A 22643-nucleotide genomic window follows, 5' to 3' on the forward strand; every position below is an offset into this window, starting at 1 on the left:
ATTTGTGTCGTTGATATCTCAAATTCAATGATCACATTATATCTTTTGTCTTTGGGTTAAAATAGTTATAATAGCTTTGATCTAACTAATATATCACTTAGGGGGTATCTAGAACTCTAGGAGCCATGTTAGATGCATCACTTTTATATGTACTGTATATTAAATTATAATTTTTTTTTTATTGTAATTTTCCAAAAGTCTTTTTGTGGGCTTAAAATATCGTAAGTTGAATATTTAATCCAAAGGCTATTTAAGAATATGAAACCATATGGCAAATCATATCAATTTGGAAAAATAGGGTATTTTTGTAGCAATCAGCATTTCCTGCTAGTACATAGTTTGACCTAAATATGATCCATTGTATGCAAATTTCTACTAAAGGTCGCAAAGCCACATCTCTTAGGAAGTTCACTGGGGAGCGCCGATCCTGAAATTTTTTTGTGTAAAAGGCATTTATAATTTTGACGTTAAATGGAAACATTATTGAACATTTATGACAAAATAATAATAATACCGGATTGCAAATTTACTTTTTTTTATTCCAAATAAATTTTATTACTTATCAAAAATAACGTTTGGTTGGTGATCACCATCTGGAATCACCATAAGAATGGTCTCGCGTGTGCTCTATTAAAGAGTTCTCTGCGAAATAACGATTCAATTGATCTTGTATGCCTTGTATGTATATTTGTTAAGCCTTCTGGACTTGCACTCTAATCTAATCTAATTCAAGGAACTCTTTAATTAGATCTTCCAGAAGATCATCCTAAAATTCCATAAGTATTCTGATTCCAAGCAAAACCTCAACAACATGTAGTTTTACCTTTATGATGGCTCAGTTGCTGATAGTTTGGATAAAATGCCAAAATATAATCTGTTGAGTCTTTCCATCCGCCCAATCCCTCTTGGAGTAGGCTTACGCTTAATTGCGAGGCATTCTTCTACTTCATTCTTACAACTTCGTGAGCGTCTGTTTAATTCCTTAGATATATCCATAGAAACCTAAAAAGTCCTATTAAGATTGCAAATTTTTCAGTACATCCTCTGGCAGTTTGGCTTCAAATACCGTCGCTGAGGACATGCGACGCTCGTGCAGAGTGATAGGTTTGGGCGACGGCTGCTCTGATTCCTCGTCGTCTGTGGACATTGCTTCAATGGCTTCTCCAAACATCGCTTTTTGCCGAACGCGTTTTCTCACATCCAGTTGATCATTTGCTTCACTGGTCGTGGCTGGTGGCTTGTTTCCCATCAGTTTATCGTTGGCTTCAGAGAATACATCCTGCAACTGACTGAAGATCTGCGTGGCAGCAAACGAGGAACGGTGGCGTACCATTTGCTTGTTGTACGCCTCCTGCAGCTGGCAGAGCGGCTTGGAAATGGAGGCCAGATCCGATAGACCATTCAGCTCCTCGTTAAGATAGACCTTGCTTGGTTTTAACTGCTGTTTTAATAGAGCGGAAGTGTGGTTATTCTGATGCTTTGCAATCGCAATGCTTTCCAAGTGGTCATAGGCGGCGAGTGCATCCAGTGCCTGGCAATAGTCCAGTGCCGTGTAGAGGAAGGCATTCTCTTGGACTAGTTTCCAAAAGATGTAACTGACTTGCTGCGTATCACGTCTTTCGCCGGTCTGAAGACGCAGCTGCTCTACGTAGCTGGTAAGTGACTCCCAAGTACGCGGTGAAACCTCAATTTTAACAAAGTGCTTCGTTGGCTGCTTATTATAGATGGCATAGAGCAAGTAGATGCCACCAATGCGTTGAGCACGCTTTGCCTCAAACATATCACCGTTTGTTTTGCGACCACATGCAACTCTTTTAGCTACGTGCAGTGCCGCCATCGTGGTCTCCATTACCTCGACGTGGTTGGTTTGCGCTGAGTAAATGTGTTGCATCTGCATCTCAAGCCAGCATTGGGAGAACAGCTCGAAATTTGCATCCTGCGACTCGTCGGCAGCACGTCCAAAACGCTGAATCAGCTGCCAACAGTCTACATACACACTTGGCTCCATGCAACCACTTTAAGTTTGTTATTGTTGATATTTTTAAGTTTTGCACTTCACCAATGTTGCCAACTTAGCTATTTTATAGCTGAAAACACTGCTTTGCGACTAAGGGCAGTGCTGTGAAAATATCTATCGATGTTACACTTTCAATTTATGTTGCACTAATTTGTCGCTAGATGCCGCATCATATTTGGAAGTCGAGAATTTTACCAATTTTTGCCGTGGCGCACAATTCAAGTGTGAACTTATTTTCAGTTCACTTACCAAATTATTGCAATAAATTAATAATTTGATAAACATTTTTTATTTGAAATTAGTTAAAATAAAGGAGATTAGTTTTATGAAGGTTGGAAGTTCGTCACCCGCTGCTACCCCCGCTATACAATTTAATTCTAAAAAATATCCGAATTTCGACAAAATACTTACAAAAAATCTGGAAAAATGTCAAACTTTGATATCGATGAAAAATAAGTTAAATTAGGAAGAATAATTAAAGTATCTCACACAGCTTTATCAATGTTAGAGCCAAAAGATTGCTTTTAAATTAATATTTAGCTTGCAAATTCAACGCTCTTATATTTCCGACTAAATTTCTCATTATCAGTTAATCAATCTTATTAACAGCCTTTAAGTCATGTATTAACGTTTATCTGTCTCCGACTGCAAAAGTGCCTAAATTGAAGACCAACAAAAAGTCGACCTAACATGCAAAAACAAAGCTAGAAATAAATTCGAATGGTTTATTAAGTGCGCACATTCGATCTATATATCTTCTTGTGACAGTGGACAATATAATTATAATCTTTTAATAGCTATTTTCTTATTAATAAATACATTTTGGTAAATAAAAAAATAATACATAATATGTAGCAAATATAACGTTTGGTTGTTTTGGCTGTATATTATGTTTTATTTGAAAATTTATATATTTTACAGTAAATAATTTAGTCAGGTATATAGAGAAAAATTATAATTGTTCAGCACTGATGCGTAACATTAAAGAAATTGAGCCTTTTGCCGAGTGTTTCTGCCTTGGGATACGTAGTTATTGCTAATTGATGGGTTTGTAGCTTATTAATTCACGATTGATGCGCAATTTAACCAATGAACTATCCTGGGGGATTAATTGCTGGCGCTGATCAAAGCTTCTGAATCGTGACTGTTTCTCTTGCTTTGCTTTGTTCTCTTGTTTCTGTTGATGCCTAATGAAGATTTTCGGACCTACGACGACGACAAGACTAAACAGCGCGCTGTTCCGGCTGAAACTGTATCTGTATTAACGTTATCTATTTGCTCTTGCCAGCAGCAGCGGCAGCCGCCTCCTCTTCCTTCCGCTTTTGTTTATCTCGCATAAGTTCAGCGTCCCTACATGTTGAATAAAGATTTTTAATTGCTGTACAGTCTATGTTATCACTTCACCCATCATTTACCTAGCTTTACGTTGCTCCACAGTCAAGCAATCAGTCCGTTTGCCTTTCGTCTGCTCAGCCTGCTTCTTCGCGTTCTTGGCGCGCGCCAGGTCTCGTTGGTTGCCGCCTGTATTATGCATAAAAATGTTGTTTTTGGTTTTTTATCAACTTAACATACTTCTTATGAGGGTATTCTTCATGATTGGGTTTTCTTTAGTCCCACATGCCAAGTCCTACCATAGGCAATATACATACATAGAGGTTAGAAGCATACACGGCAAGCGTGTGCTCACGTACAGTTAGTCAAGTTATTGTTCTGACATAGTTAAACCCAACGCTCTACATTATTTCTACTTTCAACTATTATTATTGGCAACAATAATAAATAGGAAAAAATATATGTATTTATTTGCAGACTCGAACGAACGTATTTTTATTTTGTCAAAACAATTAATCAACTAACTGTACATACTATATATACTCACACAAGTAGCAGTCGCTATTATATTTAATCGATTTTGCATTGGCAAAATGTGCAAATCCAAATTAACTGTTAGTGCATGCTTGTTGACTATTTTTATTTGTTTTTCATTTTGCATTTTTCATTGCGACCAATAAATCTTTTGCACAAGCCAGACTGGACAACAATAGAACGGCAACAGAAATTCTCGATTTGTCCACTTACGTGTCATTTTTTGTGCTACTTTTGGGCAGCTCCCTTTGCTGAACAATTTTGATCCAAGTGTTTTATGTAGCTATACTTTTGACTTGAAAAATTTATTACTTGCTTATTTTTTAATGTCAAATAAAATAAGAGCTCTGAATCGAACTGTCACGTTCACTGAATTTTTATGTTATGTTGTGGTTGACATCCAACACCTTAACATTATTCGGAACTGTTATTAACAGCATATGTTATATTCTATGCAAACGGACTATGTCATTTTATTTTTATTTTATATAATGATGCAATTTTGTAAACAATTAATTTCAAAATTATGCGACTGTTAGTCTAAAAATACAAAGCTCGTAGACTTCGAATTACATATAGAAATTCGGTCTACATTGTGGTTAAAGTTAAACTCAACAGCTGTTAACTGGCTTTTAATAACAGAGACAAGATTTTAATAACAGCATGGCAGTAACAGAGCCCGCTGATTTTATCGATTGCTGTGTGCGATATTTTTAATATTGTTGCTGTATTTAAATTTTGCAGGAGAATCAATTATTATTATTAGCACCAATATGTATTAGTATTTTCGTATATCCTGCCCAACTGTTTATTTGTAACTTTGTTGTGGTTGTTCACAAAAAAATTGTAAGGTGTTGGCTAATTAAAATTGCGATCGTCCTTAACATATATTAATATATCGATATAATTTGTATAATCTGAGCCTTAGATCAAATTTTTCATTTACCGTTCAACAGCTCAAGTGCGCACATCGTTTTCAGAAAGCAGTCGGCGAGAGGAATTTCTGAGAAGTGCTAGTCTTGCACTTTTTTGTTTTTACAACATGGATGGATCCGATTTGATGGACTTTTTCGACTTTTCGAAAGATTTTAAGCGTGGTCCAGTAGTTAAAGGCTGCATAACTGGCGATCCAAATATACTCGCTTTGGAAACTCAAGATTCCAAGCCCATTAAACGCGAGATTGTCGGTACAGATTATGTTAATGAAATCGTCGAAAAAGAGAAGGAACTTATGAACAAAGTAAGCATGCTAATGGGTCGCTATTTAATAAGTATGCTTTAAATTGGAGTTGCATGTTGTTTTTGTTATCTTAACAGCTAAGCAGCGATGGACCAAGTTCTAAGCGCAACAAAACACTCGATGATATTGAGAGCGACGATGACGACGATGAAATTGAGGAATTGCCCCGCGTACGCTCAGATGAAGAGTACTATGCAAAGTATCGTTTTGATTTGAATCGCAACAAGAATCTGCCAATTTATGCACAGCGCGAAGAGATTGTGGCAGCCATCAACGATAATCCCGTTGTTATATTGAAAGGAGAGACTGGCTGCGGCAAGACAACTCAGGTTTGCATTATTTATCACATTTTGTTTCTATTCGACTATTCTTATCTGTGAAATAGTACACATTTGGCTTCCAGTTAATTTTTGTTGTTGGCGCCATTTATTTCTTCTACCTTTGCTAAGAGCAGGGTTGTCATTTGAAATATGTGGCTATTTTATATATCGAAATAATAATTCACTTTATCGATTTTAATTGCACTTTTTTGCCGCTAGGTGCCGCAATATATTTTGGATGAAGCCTTCAAACGGCGCGAATTTTGTAATATAGTTGTAACACAGCCCCGTCGTATTGCTGCCATCTCGATTTGTAAGCGTGTTTGCCAAGAACGGCAATGGCAACCGGGAACTGTGTGCAACTATCAGGTTGGCCTGCATCGTTCGTCCAATTTGGAAGACACTCGACTGTTGTATTGCACCACAGGTGTATTATTGAACACTCTCATACACCAGAAGACACTCACCCATTACACTCACATTATTCTGGATGAGGTGCACGAACGAGATCAGGATATGGATTTTTTGCTGATTGTTGTACGTCGCCTGCTGGCGCTCAATTCCCGACATGTTAAAGTCATCCTGATGTCCGCCACAATTGATACGCGCGAGTTCTCAAAATATTTTGCTACCAGTACATCGTTTCCGCCCGTGGTAACCGCAAGTCACGGCCGAAAGTATCCGCTGGTGAAATTCTATCGCGATCAACTCCAAAATATTCATTGGATGGATGAACCGCCACAGAGAGAGCCCGGCATAACAGACGACGGCTATGATGATGCCGTTAAAATGCTCCTGATCATTGATAATATGGAACGCAAGGCGGCTGAAACATCACAGCAGTCCTATGAGGAGGCAATGCGCATTGGAGCAGTGCTCATATTTCTGCCTGGCATTCATGAGATTGATACCATGACAGATCATATTAACGCCGTCGTAGACAGAAAGTAAGTAAACAGTGACATAGTAAGTCTTTATTGTTTACTAATAATTAAAATCCCACACAGTCCCAGCATGAAAGTGACCATTGTGCGCTGTCACTCCTTGATGTCGCCAGATTCTCAGGAAGAAGTTTTCCAACCGCCACCAACTGGTCATCGCAAGATAATACTGACTACAAATATTTCCGAGAGCTCTATAACCGTACCAGATGTGTCCTATGTGATTGACTTTTGCTTGACGAAAGTTCTTTACACCGATTCGGCTACCAATTTCAGCAGCCTGCGCTTGGAATGGGCCTCTAAAGTAAACTGCCGCCAACGTGCTGGACGCGTTGGACGCCTACGAAGTGGACGTGTTTATCGCATGGTAACCAAAGATTTTTATATTAACGAAATGAAAGAATTTGGTGTGCCCGAAATGCTTCGTTCGCCTCTTCAAGCTTCCGTACTCAAAGCTAAGGAACTCGAAATGGGCATGCCAACGGAAATTTTAGCCTTGGCAATGTCGCCACCAAATCTATCGGACATACACAACACAGTGCTGATGTTAAAGGAAGTTGGAGCCCTTTACACTACAGTGGATGGCGTTTACGAGGATCTCGACGGCGATCTTACCTATTGGGGTACAATTATGTCCAAGCTACCTCTTGATGTGCATTTGAGTCGACTCATCATACTTGGCTATATCTTTAATTGCCTGGACGAGGTCATAATCATCGGTAAGAGAGACAATTCAATACAAAATGTTGCAAAAAACATATATATAATACTTGTTCCATTTGAAGCTGCTGGTATGAATGTACGGGGTTTGTTTCGATCCGGCAAACACTTGAATGATGCATTTTGGATGCATTACATATTTGCCGATGGTTCAGGCTCGGACTTAGTTGCCATTTATCGTGTGTATAGGGTGAGCAAGAGCAAAATAAAGCATTTAAGATTTTCCCTATAGTAAGTTCTGTTCATTTTTTGTAGATCTATCTGAGCATGTGTCAGGATCGAATGCTCACAGAGTCGGCACGGCAATGGGCTCGTCGATTTAATGTTAACCTACGCTCGCTCAAGGAGATGCATTTAATGGTACAGGAACTGCGCCAACGCTGCGTGCGTCTTAATCTACAGTCTATGCCCTTTGAAGCCTGCCAGCCGTGGAATGATCGCGAAAAGGCGATAGTCTTGAAGGTGATCATTGCCGGCGCATTCTATCCCAATTATTTTATGCGCACTAACAAAGTTAATGAGGATTACGATCGCGACATATACCACGCTATTTGTGGCAAGGATCCGTGTCGCACAGTCTTCTTTACAAATTTTGATCAACGCTACTTGGGTGAACTTTACACGCGTCGCATCAAGGAACTCTTTGCAGAGACAAAAATTAAACCGGACAAAATTGATGTCACTTTTCAACATGGATCGGAAAAGATATTTGTGACTTTCAAACAGGACGAAGATGAGAGTGAAACCGCAAATACAATTCAAGTACCAGGTCGTGTTATGACTGAGGTCTACAAAGCAGTTCGCATGCGTTTTCAAAATGTTAATCGTCGACTGCTTGTAATGGAGTGAGTTAATTAACATTAGTAATAGGCTTTAGTAATATCATTTCGATTTGCAGACAAGACTATGCCCTTAATTATGTGCGGCAACGTCAGATTGGTGTAGTCAATCACTGTGTCTGGGTTCCACCATCAAAGGAATGGAATGTGGAGCTCCTTACCTTGCCTTCTGTCTTTGATAAGACTCTCACAGGCAACATTTCGCATGTGAGTGTTCATATTTATCATATTTTTTCAGGCCATGTACTATCAAAAGTAAAGGCATGAGGTATTTACTATACAAGATTCAAATGTTTCTTGAGATATCTAAAGAACTAGTTTGGCTATAATCGGACTATTATTGCTGTCATTGAAATGATCAGTCGAAATTTGAATACAGGGTTCTGCAAGGGTATCAATTCTTCGACGTGACAAAGATAACCTTTCCGTCTTGTTAAATTTGCACAGAATAAGTAACAAATTTTCTTTTCGTAGATTGTGAACTGCGGAAAATTTTACTTCCAGCCATGTGTGATGACTGAGCGTATTAGAAGTATGACGGAGATATTTAATGACCCACAACATCTAAAATGTCTCGTGAAGAGAGCGAGCGTCATTACCAAAGGTCTAATGTTGCTGGGACAACGGGAGCACGTATTTCAGCGTGCAGTGGTAGTAAAAGTGGAGACTCAGACAAGAGAGGATCCGAAATTTCGTGTGCGTTTTATTGATTATGGCGATACTGCATTTTTATCCATGAATCAGCTACGTTTAATGCCAAATGAGCTAGAACATGAATTTCAGCAACTGCCACCACGAATGTTTGAATGCCGGCTCGCTTTGGTGCAGCCATCGTCGGTGTCAAGCGTCTATAATCGTTGGCCGGAGAAGGCTGATGAAATGTTACGCTCTCTGTCCAAATGCGGCTCCATCGAGTTGGAGATTTACTCATTGGTTGACAACGTGGCCGCTGTCATAATACATATGCGCGACGGCATTCTTAACGAGAAACTGGTGGAGCGTCAACTGGCTCGACGTGCTGACGAGGACTATATGTCTCGAAAGGATCACGATTTTCGTACACGCAAACAGGAAAGCAAGCGGTTTGTGACCTTTACAGAACAGCGGAACATTAATGAGCATTATTTGCGCTTCGCTCAACAACCAGTGGATGTGGACTTGGAACCACCGCCTCTGAATAAATGCAACCGAAATATATGCATTAAAGGTCCATTCAGTCCATTAGAGACAAGCTTAAGCTCCATGATACGCATTGGCATGTATAAGTCAGTCTCAATTGATCGAGATTCGGTTAATGCCGTGCTTTTGGATTCCGACCCACAAGACCGTCACGATCAGATTGTGGTGGCTGCTTCGGTGGCCGAGAGTGGTGGTGAACATTTGATTGCCCGGGGCACAACGTTGATGCCAAATATCCATGGCTTTGGTGCACTAATGACAATGCTTTTTTGCCCCACCATGCAAATCAAATGCAATAAAGAGCACTCGAAGTACGTTTGTCTGTTGGCCGGACTGGGGTACAATCCAAAAACTATGGAGCCATACTATGAAGAGCATGACATGATAGTCAATTTGGATGTCTGTATACTCAAGGATGACATTCGTATTGTAAGTATTTATTTGCGAAAAGATTCCAGACGTTGTAGCTTGAAAATTAATATATTTTTTAATCTTTTACATTTAGATAAACCAAATGCGTTATACTATGGATGGTTTTCTGTTTAACTATGATGCTAATGAATTGCCCTCAGCAGGAGTTCAAAATCGAGTTGTCTTCTTTAATAATCTGCGCTCTTTGCTTACAAGGTTAGTATAAAAGAACTAACAGAACAGTCAGTCACTTCTCATCATTTTTGTTTTTGCAGACTACTCAGCAAGGATCGAAGTTTTATTGAACGTCATGTATCGAGTTCTGAATACGTTTGGGAGAATATGGATGATATGGAGCCTCCCTCAGAACCATTTGGTAAGCGTGCCATTTTTCCGTTGCATTGCTCCCACTATCTGGGGAACGAAGACATGAGCAACTTGATGGCTTTAAAAGCAAATTGCAAGGAGCTTTATGATTGGCGACACTTGTAAGTATACAACGACCTTAAATGTTCATTTTATATACAATACTGACTTTATTTCAGTGATGGCACTATGACAACCAAGACTTGCAGATTGTGCAACCAAACTCTAGAGAGCGTCGACCAGTTGCGTTTACATTTGCTAACCCAGCTGCATCGCGATCGTGAGAAGCAAATTGGCTGGAAGGAGCAGTAAAATATCTATACATATATTCAGTTAATTTCCCTTTGAAGCCCAACATTACAATGAGCTTCACATTTAATCTTTTTTGAAATGGATTTCTTTAGTTTATGTGCTAGAATTTTCAAAAAATTAACTTAAACAAATCAAAGGACAAACAACGAAGAGAGAGACATTAAGTTATCTATTTTGAAAGTGATTTCTATAGTTTACATATTATGCCTTAATCGCAAAAATGTATATATAGTTGACATTGAATTAAGTTGAACAATTATTATTTATGCCAAAAATTTACTTGAAAATGCAAAGTACAAACAAACTAGATGCTTGACATTCTATTTTGCAATGATTTCTTAGAGAACTAAGGCTAGGAGTGCCAAAAAATATACTTAACCAAAGCAAAGGACGTAGAACGACGAACTTTTAATTTTATAATCTATGTTAAGAGAAATATCTTTCATTTAATTTTTACTTTTGCCAAACAACTTGGCATTGATTAATATATGATAATTTTGATTTCATTAGCTATATAATTATTATATATGGATAGTCCTGCCAAAAAAAGTACATGAATTATTGTTATTCTTTATTATTATTGTTATTTTTATTTGCAGTTAACTTTGAAAGAATATTTGGACTTTTTACATAATTTCTCTTAAATGGATTAAATAAACAAATGTATAAATAATTTCGCAAAATTTTGTATAAGAGTTTAATTGAATGAAACCCATAAGTATGCTACAAATATAAAAGTTTATCAGTTGAGTTTAAAAACGTAGATTGTCTTGGATTATTAGTATAATTAACTTATTGTTTTCGTTATTAATAATGATCGCTGAATTTGACATATATTTTAACTATGTTTTCGAGCTATTTTCGCTACAGCGTTCTCTTTACTTTAGTTACACGTTAATATCATTCTTATATTACAACTATTTCAGATACGTTATCCACAGTTGTCGTCGTTGTTGTCGTCGTCGTCACTGGCATTGGCGTCGTTGTCGTCGTAGTTGATCTTGTATCCAACTCACAGAGCGTGTAGTTCTGCATGCGGTTTAAGGGTTTGCTACACAATCCACACATTTGATGCTTGTAGACGCCAAAGATCTCGAAATTCAAGATATTGTACATGTCAAACTGAATGGTGGCACTTAGCTTGGTGCACTCGATGATCAACAGGTTTTGCTCGTTTAGCTCAACGCTAAAGCAGGAGAAGAGGATTATTTATGTGTTGAGCTGTAATTGTGAACGAACTTACCGGAATACATAGTCACTGTCATCAACCGGCCATTGGTATGGCTTTTGTCGTACATCATGTGGCGTCTGTGCCTGATTCAGATAGATAAATACAGGTGACTCATCCACCTGGCTGCTGTTGCCGGCGCGTGAATGAAAATTGAAGTAATTCTGCCCAATGTGCACACGTAGTCCATAGTTGCTGGCCAGGCTTCCGGCTTTGGGCGAGGGCGTAAGGAACACAGCCATTTTGGGAGCCGGCGAACAATCCGCTACAAGCAGAGTCAGACAATCCGGCTGGGTGACAAAATCGCCCAGATTAATCAGATAATCATCGAATGAATTGATCATGCCATTGATGACCGAGCAGGATCGCTTTAATCCTGAATCGAAGGCCAACTCGTGCGATGTATCGAACTTGGAGTCCAGCTTATACAGGAACGGTATATGATAGATACGCCAATTGACACCATTTACATCCACAGTCAGCCAGAAGTGATCGTGCGGCCTGTGCATCGTTATGTTAATATGTTGACTCATATGCAAGCTGTCCACCTTATGGTCAGACAGAGCGGACACCAAATGATCCAAACGCGTCGACCACAACTCAAACCAGGCGGGCATCTAAAACGAACGAAATTAATACCATATTCTTCGATCTTGCTAAGCTTTACACACATTATTAAATTTCAGATCCATATCATACTGCGCTATCGATGTGAAACTCTCAAAATTACTGCGTTTGCAGTACTTCGATGTGGGTATGGGTGAAAACTTGAGCACCTCCTTGGGACAGAAATCGGTGTCCGTTAGCGAGATTTTATCCGAGCGCAGAAAGGCTCGGGCATGCTCCGAGGGCTGCAATAAATATGATATACTCGCATTACTTGGTTAAGTCCCATATACAAATACTTACGCCTGCGCGTGCCGCGAATTGCACTTTGGATTCGCTCTCCGGGCATTCGCCGTCCTCGGCGGCCAGGCCAAAGACCACATATCCGTTGAGTGTGTGTGGACGTTTGGTGAAGACAAGCGGTTCATAGGTCAACTTGGAGCAGGCCTACAACAAAGAGAGAGCGAGAGAGAGAGAGAGAGAAAGAGAGCTTGGAAGTCAACAATGAATTCAAGTGGTGGCCTCTGCCACACGCGTCAAGTGCTCTTATCAGCCAACCAGCACCCTGTATATACTTGAGGCATGTACAATGCGAAGCACATAATTAGAAACACTATTTAAAAAATAGTAAACTTGATTTCTTGTTCACATACAGACTCTGTATAAAGTGTGCTAATTTATTTATTTATTATTTATTTATTTATTTATTTAAGTTGTTCACTATACCAAGGTTGCTATTTTTAATTTAAAATATTGATCAAAATTTTGATGTTTTTGATTGTTTTAAGTTTTCACAGTATAGTATAGAATAGTAATCAGTTAAAAAACATATATGTGAAAATCTATCTTTGAATTCTGAACGTTTAAAAGTTTTTATTCAGATGTTTTCTTAAAGAAATGCTTCTTTTATACACGAAAAAGTTTATGTAAATTTTATCTCATATTCAAAAATTTTTTTTTTTAATTGAAGTGTTTAAGAATGAAACAAATGTGAAAAATAATGTAGAACGTTATATCAACTGCATGGGAGAATAGAGGTTATTAAAATGTAATTATCAGTAAAGCTTGACCTTAATTAAGATTATTTAATTTATCAGTCTTAAATAGTTTACTTGTGTGGAAAAAGACTAAAAAAAATCAAATATCTATATTTATAGTAAACGGTAGTGCGATATAAAATCAAGAAAACATTTAGATTAGCATGATAATAATTTGTAATTTGAAACTATTTATATTCCAATATGCGTGAGTGTGTGTAATGTAGTTGCAGGTGAATTGTTTTCGGGTGGTTTGAGGGTTGCGAGGGTGGCTTAAATTACCATGACGAAACGTCAAGCACAACGACAACGGCAACCACAACAACTGCGGCAACGATTAGCCTACACATATCCTGGGTGGCTGTCGTCGGGTCTGTTACACTGTTACCCAGGCCAGGTTGTCTGTCTTCCGTCTGCGTGCCACTTTATTACACAAGAGGCAGGCATTGTGTGGCGCAGAAGGAGGAGGAATACCAGCAGGAGGAGCGGAAGAGCACCACTCACCCGCTCGCTGGTAGACACCACAATTGTTGTCCCACATTCGCATACACATTTGGTTTCGTTTGGTTTCGTTTCGGGTTTGGTGAACTGAGATGGCTTTGTGCTTCACGTCGTCAGTTTGATCAATATGTTTCGGTCATGTTACGGGATTAGAAGGCAGTCAGCTACGATTCGTTTCAGACGCATTTCTCCCATTGGAAATTCAGTAGAAAATTCATTTTTTAAAGCAAGTGTGTGAAAAATCTGATAGCACTAGTGTGTCAACCGTGTCACTTTAGGAATCTATCTGAGCATTACTTTAGTTTTTTTCTGTTATTAAATTAAATTTTGGTTTTTTCAATTTTGCATTAGCCGATTGAAAACATGACTTCGGTAAGTGGAAATCAACTGCTTTCCACAGATAGATAGTGAATCTATACTTTCGATTTAGATTGAATCCAAACGCGTGCAATATCGCAAGTACCTGGAACGTGCTGGAGTCATCGATGCACTTAGCAAGGCTCTAATTAAGCTCTACGAGGAACAGAACAAGCCCGAAGATGCCATACGATTTGTACGTAAATTCATGTGTGAAAGCTGCCCGGATGATGCCCAGTATGATGTGATGAAGAACGATCTGGATGAGGCCAAGACGACTATATCGCGCTTGGAGCAGGAACTGGAGCGTCTCCGTGGACAAATGTATATGCTGGTCTAGTATTATCCGAAAACCTATTTAATTGTCTTCTTTGCTTTGCAGCAAGAAATCACCAGAAGAGTACCAGGAGCTTACTATGGCTGGCTACAAATCCCTCATTGATGACGAGGAGAATGTCAGTTCTCTATTGCGTAAATACCTCACACCTGAACTGTTGGAGGAATACATGTTGGTAACGACGTCGCCCCCTGTGGAAGCTTATCTGTATGATTGTGCCGTTTCTGGTTTTGAGCATCATGACTCCCATGTGGGCATCTATGCGGCCGATCCTGAAAGTTATGACGTCTTCACAAAGCTTTTTGATCCGATCATCAAGGAGTACCATGGTCAGGAGGAGAACGAAAGCGATGTTCTCCAAAAGGACATCGACTGGGGCAATGTGGATGAAATTGAGAATCTTGATGCGGAACGCAAGTATATACTCTCCGCCCGTATTCGCATTGCCCGCAACATTGAGGGTTATCCCTTCTTCCCGAAACTGACCGAGAAGCAGCTGATCGAGGTGGAGGATAAGGTGCGTGCCGCCACAGAGACCATGGATGGGGAGCTAATTGGCACCTATCTGACATTGGCTGACATTGATACGGAGACCCAGCAGGAGATGGTCAAGCGTCACATACTCTTCCAGCGAGGAGATCGTTATCTGCAGACCGCTGGTTGCTTCCGCTTCTGGCCCACTGGTCGCGGTGTCTATCATAATCCTGCCGAGACATTTTTAATTTGGGTCAACGAGGAGGATCATCTGCGCATCATATCGATGGCGCAGTGCGGTGATTTGGGTGATGTCTATCAGCGTCTGGTCAACGGCATTACGGAGCTGGAGAAGAATCTAACCTTTGGTCGCCATCAAAGCTATGGCAATCTGAGTGCGTGTCCCACCAATTTGGGCACCACACTCCGTGCCTCGGTCCACATTCGCCTGCCGCTGTTGAGCAAGGACGAGGAGCGACTGAAGGCCATGGCAGAGGAACTGTCTCTGCAGATCCGAGGCACTGGAGGCGAGCACACAGCCATTGAGGATGGCGTCATGGACATCTCGAACAAGCGCCGTCTGGGCTTCACAGAGTTCGAGTTGGTGAAGTCCTTGCAGGATGGTATTGTGGCCCTAATCAACGCCGAGGAGGAGCTCGAGATAGCTGGACAGGAGGGCTAAAATCTCTGGTGGATTCCACCAGGAAACGCAAATGTGAATGGAAACTGAATGTGCGAGTGCTGAACGTGGATCTGGACAAGTCTAAACCAATTAAGATATAGTTAAAATTACACGAATATTTGATTAAATAAATTTGAGACCTCTTCAATAGTTTACACCAGGGATTAATAACCATTTGGAAACTAAAAAAAAAAACTGGGAAAACTTTTTACCACTTACCTTCCAGTCTTCCTCATCGTCCTTTGAGTTGCGCTGCACTTTTCCGGTTACCTTGAACCAACTTGACTTGGTTGAGGTCTGGACATCCAGGATGACATTCCATTTGTGCAAGGACTCCACATTCTGTGTCTCATCCGCATGCTCCAATGTGAAATCAATTTTCTTGCCCTTCAGCTCTGAAGTATTGAGCACATCTTCAACGCAGATGTTGCCGTCAATCTGGAGGCGGATTAAAGGAAATAGTAACTAATAATCATGAGGATGACTGATGACTGTCTCACCCGAGTTGCGTTCTCATTGTACATCAGCAGCGAGAAGTTTCGATCATGGCCCAGATGTATGGAGCTGAGTTGCGTGAAGCCGAAGACGTACATCAGTACACTTACGACCATGCTGCGAGAGAAGCCACTGCAAGGAGGGTTACAAATGAGTAAGGCAGTCGTAAAGGATCATCGATCGATCTACTTGTCTATTAACTCCGACTTGAACAGCATGCCACGGAATTTGATCAGCTCGTTGACATTCATATTGACCCTCAGTTTGACACCCAAGTCTGGGAGAGCATAGCTAAATGGCTGGAACTGTGGGAATTTTTGAATTGAAGAGTTACAATGTGTGAAACTTGAACTCAACTGCTTACCACTTCGATGCCCCGTTCCGGATACATGATCTCCTCGAACGGCGCAGCGGCTGTCTTGGTCACCTGTCCACGGGTGGAGGTCACCGCTCGAGATTTGAAGGACAGTCCACTGGTCAGGTTCTGTGGCCGTGTGAAGGAATAACGGGCACAACTGCCGCTCTCGTTAAAGATTAATTCACTGCTGAATGGGATGTAGATGAGGAAGCCCTGCTCCCGATTGATCTCATGGTCCAGATTGAGAAAGGGATTATAGCTTCGACTGCGCACTGAGGCGTACGACGAATAGCGAGCATCGATCTCCAGCGTATGCTTGGATCCAGGAGGTGTCCGATGCTCTGTGATATTGCCGCGCAGCGAGGTGAGAACTGTTGTCTGCAGGAGCACGTCCGAGGAAGTTCCCAACACCGTGGGCACCGAGTACTTATTCATAAATGGCCAACGCACCGTCTGCATGTTAATGTGGCTATCCGTGCGGATCAGCATTTGCAGGCGATCCAGAACTAACAAAAGAATATGCGAAAGATTAAGATGATGATAAAATTCCAGGTCAAAGACTGATCACACTCACTGTTGTCATAGGTCAGTTGCTGGAACATGCGCTGATTTAGATAATAGGAGAGCACAGTCTTTCCCTCCATTTGCAGAATGAACTCAAGGTGCAGGTTCTTTGATATGACAATAGGAGCCTTAAGCATGGTCAGCAATGTCTTGATGCTCCTCACGTTGAACGTATCGCTGCTATTCGACTTGGACTGCATTGTCTGCCATATGGTGTCGGGCAAACCTCTCGCCTTGATATAAAGCTGAGAATGAGAGTATGATTATGTTGGGAACATGACCAAATTTATTGAATTACACACCGCCAGTTGACCCGTGAATTTGCCCAGTGCTTCAGTGTCAAACTTAAAATAGGCCACCACAGGCATGTCCGACTTGGGATCGCCGACTAGGAAGGTTTGCAGCATGGCGCCAATGCCAAATTTGGAGTCACGATAGTCGAATATATAATTGCCAGTCACCCAATAACGTGGCTCCGGTTTTTGTGGCAAATGACGATGCATATAGGAGAGCAGACGACGACTTTAAAGAAATTGGATAAGATATCATTAAATTAAACAAGTCACTGATCACCGATCATAGAATATGGATCATGACTAACAAATTAAATATCATAGAAATCAGTCTATAAATCACAGACAAACTATCACATATTAGAGATCATTTATAACAGATCAGAGATCATAAACTATAACTCACAAATAAAACTTTATATAACAAAGATCATAGAGCAACGATCAATGATACAAAGGACACTGATTAGGAAGGATACTTACAGATGCTGATAGCAGGGATATGTTGTCTCCGATATGCTAGTGACGGTGGTGCGATAATAATTGATCAGATGTGGATCTGTTTCACTTTGTATAATGCGATGTATACTGATCAGTCGAGCCGCCGTTGGATTTGAGATCAACAGCAAAGTGACAGCAGCTACTCGAAGTTCCAGGCTGGCGTTACGTGACTCAAAGATGGGCCAATAAATCTCGTAGATGCGTTCAGCACGCTTATCGGCCAGCGCCAGGGTTGTCCAGGCAGCCATAAATCGAAGATCTTCATTGCCGGCATCGAGCACGATCGGCTCCAAATAACTGGCGACATTGCCAAGCTGCAAGTTACTCAATCCCTGAAGGTATAACATCTTCTGCTCATAGTCACGATCGTCTGGAAAAATAAAGGGGTTACCACCTTATGATATAGATCAGTTGTTTGGAAACTTACTCAAATAGAGATTAAAATACTTTTGAACATATTCCTCAAACTGATCCTTGTCAATGCCATGTGCCACGTAAACATTGTAGACCAGGGTGGCAAAGCTGAGAATTGCCGCTTGCCTCACATCGGGACGATCGGGTCCAATGGTTAGAAAGACCTCGCATTCCTTTACCAGCTCCGCGGACAGTTCGAATATGTGAAAAGGCATTGGAATGAGCAGTTGTACAGCAATGGGTGATTTGATTGACTTCTCCACGACCAGATGGCGAGTTAGAAATACTGAGGCTTTGGTGCCAATGCGAGGTATGATCTCGTGAAAGATGTTCCTTATGGTTTCCTGTCGATACGATGTACCAATGTCCACTTCCGTATACAGTTTTTTCAAAGACTCAAAATCCATTTCACTGAGCAGCTTTATCACATCCGACAATGTCGAATCGTAGGGCTCACTGAACTTGAAATCAGTGCTCTCCAGCGCTTCGGCCAGATTGTCCAGGAGTCCACCTGCAGCAGAGATGAGAGTCTCCTGTTGCTGAGGATTACGTCCGCCAGTGGGATCGTTTATTTCCAGTGGTTGCAGTTGTAAATTCGAAATCTCTGCCGCCATGGATGTTTCAATATCAATTGGATTATCGATCGGGGTTTCATTTTGAAAGTTCAGCAAGAGTCTAAAAAGAGAGACTGTTTAGTATCTGATCTTTCAAGAGAGTTTTGCAACTTACTCTGAGTTAATGAATTGAGCTTCACCCGTCGACTCAAAGGTGTGGATCAGCGTGGTTCCCTTTGCATGGGCCATGCTCAGGAAGTAGCCCGTTTCATTGTGCGGCATTAAGCCATAGATGGCCTCGTTGCCAATGATTACGCTCTTCTGGTGATCAAACTCACAGGTATTTGGTGGCACATTGCTGCGGGTGACATGCACCGCCTCCGAGTAGGGAACACAGGTCATCAGCTCGGGAGTTTTACGTATGGATATGTAGTTGGTTTTATTGGACACAAAGTACTCGGTCTGGCATTTTCCATGTATGCCCGTCTGAAATAAATTCGCTACAGCAGTGAAGATCATTTGGAAACTGCTGTATTCCGGCAAGGATCACTCACCTCATTCACAACAAAGGCTCCGCTGGATTTCATCTGGAATTGCAATGTGCTGGCAATGGCACGCTTGAAATTCATCGACCATATGGGATCACCCTCCTTGAACACCACATGGGATATTGTGCCCTCGTTGGTTAGCACAATTCTAAAGGGTTTATATGGCGGATACATTTCCTTGTTCTGAAGAAACTTCTCGCCCGAATTGTTCAACGTTACATCGTCAATGACAAGCTGAATTGCGAAAGAGATGAAGAGAATTGATAAGCGAGTACTCGCACTTTCATGTGTCGGGAAATCCCCTAACGCTGTAATCTTTAATCTTCAATCCTCTCACACATGCATTGAGACAGATCAGCTGTCTGAGCTGATAGACTCGCTTGAGTTTATCGTAAAGCAAATAATTAGTCAGGCCTCTGATCGCGGCAATAATAGAAATACATATTTACATATGTATATTATACATACGAGTACTAGCGTTACATATGGCAAACATATGTCGTCTATGTCTCTTGATAAGAATAGCGCCGCATTCAAATCCCTCATTCATTCCCGCAGTCAAAACAATCTAAACTGATTACGACGCGAATGTATGTATGTACATATGATTGTATTGTATATATGTACATACATACTTATTTTATATGCACATACAGTGAGCCACAAAAGGGTTTTGACAAACAAAAATTTTTTAAAATAATTAAATATTATTTTTTGGTTTTTTAACTTGGGTAAATATCTATTATACGGTTCTCATCTCAAAAAAAAAAAAAAAAACCACAAATAGGGGGTGATTTATGATGAATTTATCAGTAAAAATTAGATTGGGGACTCACTTGGTTTATTTTTAAAAAATCATTGAAATTTTAATACAAAATTAAATTTTGCATGGTTGTATTGTGCAATTTGTCACTACTTTGCCCGTTTACCAGCACTACTTTTGTAGGCGAATTTGGGTAAGTACCTAATTTTGACTCGCCCGATTTCTAGCCGTTTTCCAACACTATATATAACGGAATCGTGCAGAAAGCTTTAATTTTTATAAAATGTCGTGCACAGGTTGTGATGTTACTGCGAGACAGTTTCTTAGACTCATTAAAAGTGAGTTGTTAGACTTCTTGCGGAGTCACAACGTAATACTCAGTGAAAAGTTGAAGTTTAAACATGTCACGGATAGGATCCATGAGGGGTTTATGGCCATTGGAAGGCTTTACAACCCTTCCAAAGAGGTGGTCATAGATGAATATGTCCATTTAGATGAGCTGAGTTGATAAGGTGAGAAAAAAGCGCCGCAGGCAAAAATTTTTTTAAAAAAAATCGCGCGATTTTTTTTAAAAAAATTTTTGCTTACGGCCCATATATTTCACATCCTCATGGGAAAACGATGATGACGCTGATGACGCAGAAGCTGCAGATGGTCTATTTTAAAAAGAAATATGCGGTTAACTAATTAAATATTTTATTAATTTAAAGTTACGGCAACATTTAAACACCAGTTCGAAGTAGTGTTGGTAAACGGTTATAAATCGTGCGCGTCAAAATTAGTAACTTAACCAGATTTGGTTACAAAAGTAGTGTTGGTAAACGGACAAAGTAGTGACAAAATGCACAAAACAGCCATGCAAAATTTAATTTTGTATGAAAACTTCAAAGATTTTTTAAAAATAAACCAAGTGAGTCCCCAATCTAATTTTTACTGATAAATTCATCATAAATCACCCCCTATTTGTGGTTTTTTTTTTTTTTTTTGAGATGAGAACCGTATAATAGATAATTACCTTAACTTGTTCTAAAAAGCCAAAAATAATAACGTAAGTATTAAAATAGATATTTATAAAATATTTATAATTATTTTGTTCGTTTTGAAAGAGGAAATGTGTAAATTATTTGATTTTGTCAACACAATTTCTTGACTAGCTGTATGTATGTATGTGCACACTGGTAGCATCATATTATCTGTTGCGCTTTCAATGAAAGAAGTTCACAGCCGAGTTCAGTTCGTTGTGCACTGAGACTGTGAAAGGTTAAATTGTTTTTAATTCATCTGCGAATTCTTTTGCAGAGTCTCTGCAAAAAAAAAACTCTAACTGGGAGACTTCTCAGCATTTCTGGAAATAAACTGGGTCTCTTTGACAGCCTCACAGACAATGCTAACTTTCTTTATTAAATTGCTCAAATTGATCATGAAATCAATCAATGGTTTTCAATTGATTATTAATAAATGTGTATACATACATATAAAGTATGTACATTTTTCACGATGATGCAAACATAGTAAATAAGTTCATATTTACTATTTATTATGAAATAATTAATTTGGTGCCTTATCATATTAACATTTATTGTGTATTAAGAAATTAAAATATGTGTACGTGAGTATTTTTTAAGATGGTTTAAAAAATAGAGTTATAAAAATATTTATCTATACAGTTTTTTGATAATTAGGTAAATTCTGTAAAAAACATTTTTGACCCTTTTTGCACTAAATCAAACTATTTTAATTTTAGCAAGTCCCCTTTTTTTTTTTAAATTTCTAATTTGTTGACTCACCGCAGCGGCCATGATCAGTTCACTTTGTCGCTGAAGAGTTAATTTTCCGCGGACGATCCAACCAGTTGTTGGAGGTGATGGACGTCCTTCGTCCTGGGACTTGGAACCGACGAGAACATTGCCCACATATTCGTACAGCATTTGCTTATTAATGCCAATAAAGTTGAATGAATGGCCGACATCGATTATTAAAAATAAAACTGAAAATTTAAAATTATGTTCAGCGGTTGCATACAACAAGAACAAGAAGAAATGGAAGAAGTTGTGTGCGATGAAAGCCGAGGGCAACAGCATTTAAAAAACTTTATCAATTAAATAATTGTCCATATAAATACATGTACATATTTTTACTTATATACGTAGATTATTAATGTGGTCATCACAAAGCGAAAAACTTTTTAATCAATATTATTAAATAAATATATTTATGAATGTACATATTGCTTGTGGTTTTTTTGCTTTCTTTTTTATATTTATTTATTTTTTATTTTCATTTAATGTTATTCAATGAAACATTACGTCATGTTCTTGAATAAATGCTTGATATGGGTCCTTGGGTTTATCAATTAGGTTATTTTTTACTTTCTACGTACACACAAACACGGAACACTTCAGTCGCCGCATGATTTTCTGAATTATTAATCGTTTTAATAGCGATTTATTAACGATTTACACGCTAGATTCCGATCGCATGGAGTATATGTATATACTATATGTCTATACTGTGTATATACTACTATATACATAAATGTATATGTAATTGGAAAATTTTTGTCAAAGTAAACGCCGCTTTTCTTTATCACCAACGTGTACTGCAGAACACTTTTTGAATTCCACGTCTGCTTAGCTCGCGATCCGCTTTCGAACTGAAGCTGGCTCTGGAATGAAGCCGATGCTCTGGCCTTGCTGGAGGTTCTGACTGATAAGCAACGG

General features: G+C 39.5%; 5 protein-coding genes across 5 annotated transcripts; 2 read left to right on the forward strand and 3 right to left on the reverse strand.

Moving 5' to 3' along the window:
• Positions 1-518: 518 nt before the first annotated feature.
• LOC117790582 (snRNA-activating protein complex subunit 1) lies at positions 519-2035 on the reverse strand. Its single transcript, XM_034630064.1, has one exon. The coding sequence runs from the start codon at positions 2006-2008 to the stop codon at positions 1016-1018; it is 993 nt and encodes a 330-aa protein (XP_034485955.1). The 5' UTR covers positions 2009-2035; the 3' UTR covers positions 519-1015.
• Positions 2036-2888: 853 nt separating this feature from the next.
• LOC117791367 (putative SERF-like protein) lies at positions 2889-4260 on the reverse strand. Its single transcript, XM_034631096.1, has 3 exons — positions 4097-4260; positions 3433-3538; positions 2889-3367 (listed from the first exon to the last, which is right to left on the reverse strand). The coding sequence occupies exons 1-3, from the start codon at positions 4101-4103 to the stop codon at positions 3289-3291; spliced, it is 192 nt and encodes a 63-aa protein (XP_034486987.1). The 5' UTR covers positions 4104-4260; the 3' UTR covers positions 2889-3288.
• A 569-nt stretch (positions 4261-4829) lies between these two features.
• Positions 4830-10520, forward strand: LOC117792256 (probable ATP-dependent RNA helicase spindle-E). The gene is made up of 11 exons (XM_034632315.1): positions 4830-5123; positions 5201-5452; positions 5663-6390; positions 6451-7103; positions 7170-7294; positions 7360-7949; positions 8003-8150; positions 8418-9551; positions 9628-9749; positions 9809-10021; positions 10079-10520. The coding sequence occupies exons 1-11, from the start codon at positions 4926-4928 to the stop codon at positions 10209-10211; spliced, it is 4296 nt and encodes a 1431-aa protein (XP_034488206.1). The 5' UTR covers positions 4830-4925; the 3' UTR covers positions 10212-10520.
• A 489-nt stretch (positions 10521-11009) lies between these two features.
• Positions 11010-22625, reverse strand: LOC117792255. Its single transcript, XM_034632314.1, has 16 exons — positions 22304-22625; positions 21711-21910; positions 19167-19394; positions 18788-19098; positions 18072-18733; positions 17627-18014; positions 17153-17372; positions 16861-17095; positions 16293-16792; positions 16118-16233; positions 15934-16060; positions 15653-15871; positions 12349-12492; positions 12111-12290; positions 11455-12056; positions 11010-11397 (listed from the first exon to the last, which is right to left on the reverse strand). The coding sequence occupies exons 1-16, from the start codon at positions 22332-22334 to the stop codon at positions 11118-11120; spliced, it is 4443 nt and encodes a 1480-aa protein (XP_034488205.1). The 5' UTR covers positions 22335-22625; the 3' UTR covers positions 11010-11117.
• Positions 13737-15586, forward strand: LOC117792258 (arginine kinase). Its single transcript, XM_034632319.1, has 3 exons — positions 13737-13955; positions 14014-14264; positions 14323-15586. Exons 1-3 carry the CDS (start codon positions 13947-13949, stop codon positions 15431-15433), a joined length of 1371 nt encoding a protein of 456 aa, XP_034488210.1. The 5' UTR covers positions 13737-13946; the 3' UTR covers positions 15434-15586.
• Positions 22626-22643: the final 18 nt, after the last annotated feature.

Source organism: Drosophila innubila (genome assembly GCF_004354385.1).
Source record: "Drosophila innubila isolate TH190305 chromosome 3R unlocalized genomic scaffold, UK_Dinn_1.0 2_E_3R, whole genome shotgun sequence".
NCBI lineage: Eukaryota > Metazoa > Arthropoda > Insecta > Diptera > Drosophilidae > Drosophila > Drosophila innubila.

Coding starts and splice junctions, on each gene's coding strand:
- LOC117792255 (XM_034632314.1), bottom strand. CDS start 22,334: ATGCGGCGACTGAAGTGTTCCGTGTTTGTGT. Junction 17,373..17,626: donor TATCCCTGCTATCAGCATCT/GTAAGTATCCTT, acceptor ATTTCTTTAAAG/TCGTCGTCTGCTCTCCTATA. Junction 12,057..12,110: donor TGGATCTGAAATTTAATAAT/GTGTGTAAAGCT, acceptor CGTTCGTTTTAG/ATGCCCGCCTGGTTTGAGTT.
- LOC117792258 (XM_034632319.1), top strand. Junction 14,265..14,322: donor GAGCGTCTCCGTGGACAAAT/GTATATGCTGGT, acceptor TTTGCTTTGCAG/CAAGAAATCACCAGAAGAGT.
- LOC117790582 (XM_034630064.1), bottom strand. CDS start 2,008: ATGGAGCCAAGTGTGTATGTAGACTGTTGGCAGCTGATTCAGCGTTTT.
- LOC117792256 (XM_034632315.1), top strand. CDS start 4,926: ATGGATGGATCCGATTTGATGGACTTTTTCGACTTTTCGAAAGATTTT. Junction 6,391..6,450: donor AACGCCGTCGTAGACAGAAA/GTAAGTAAACAG, acceptor AATCCCACACAG/TCCCAGCATGAAAGTGACCA. Junction 7,295..7,359: donor CCATTTATCGTGTGTATAGG/GTGAGCAAGAGC, acceptor CATTTTTTGTAG/ATCTATCTGAGCATGTGTCA.
- LOC117791367 (XM_034631096.1), bottom strand. Junction 3,368..3,432: donor GTGGAGCAACGTAAAGCTAG/GTAAATGATGGG, acceptor TTCAACATGTAG/GGACGCTGAACTTATGCGAG.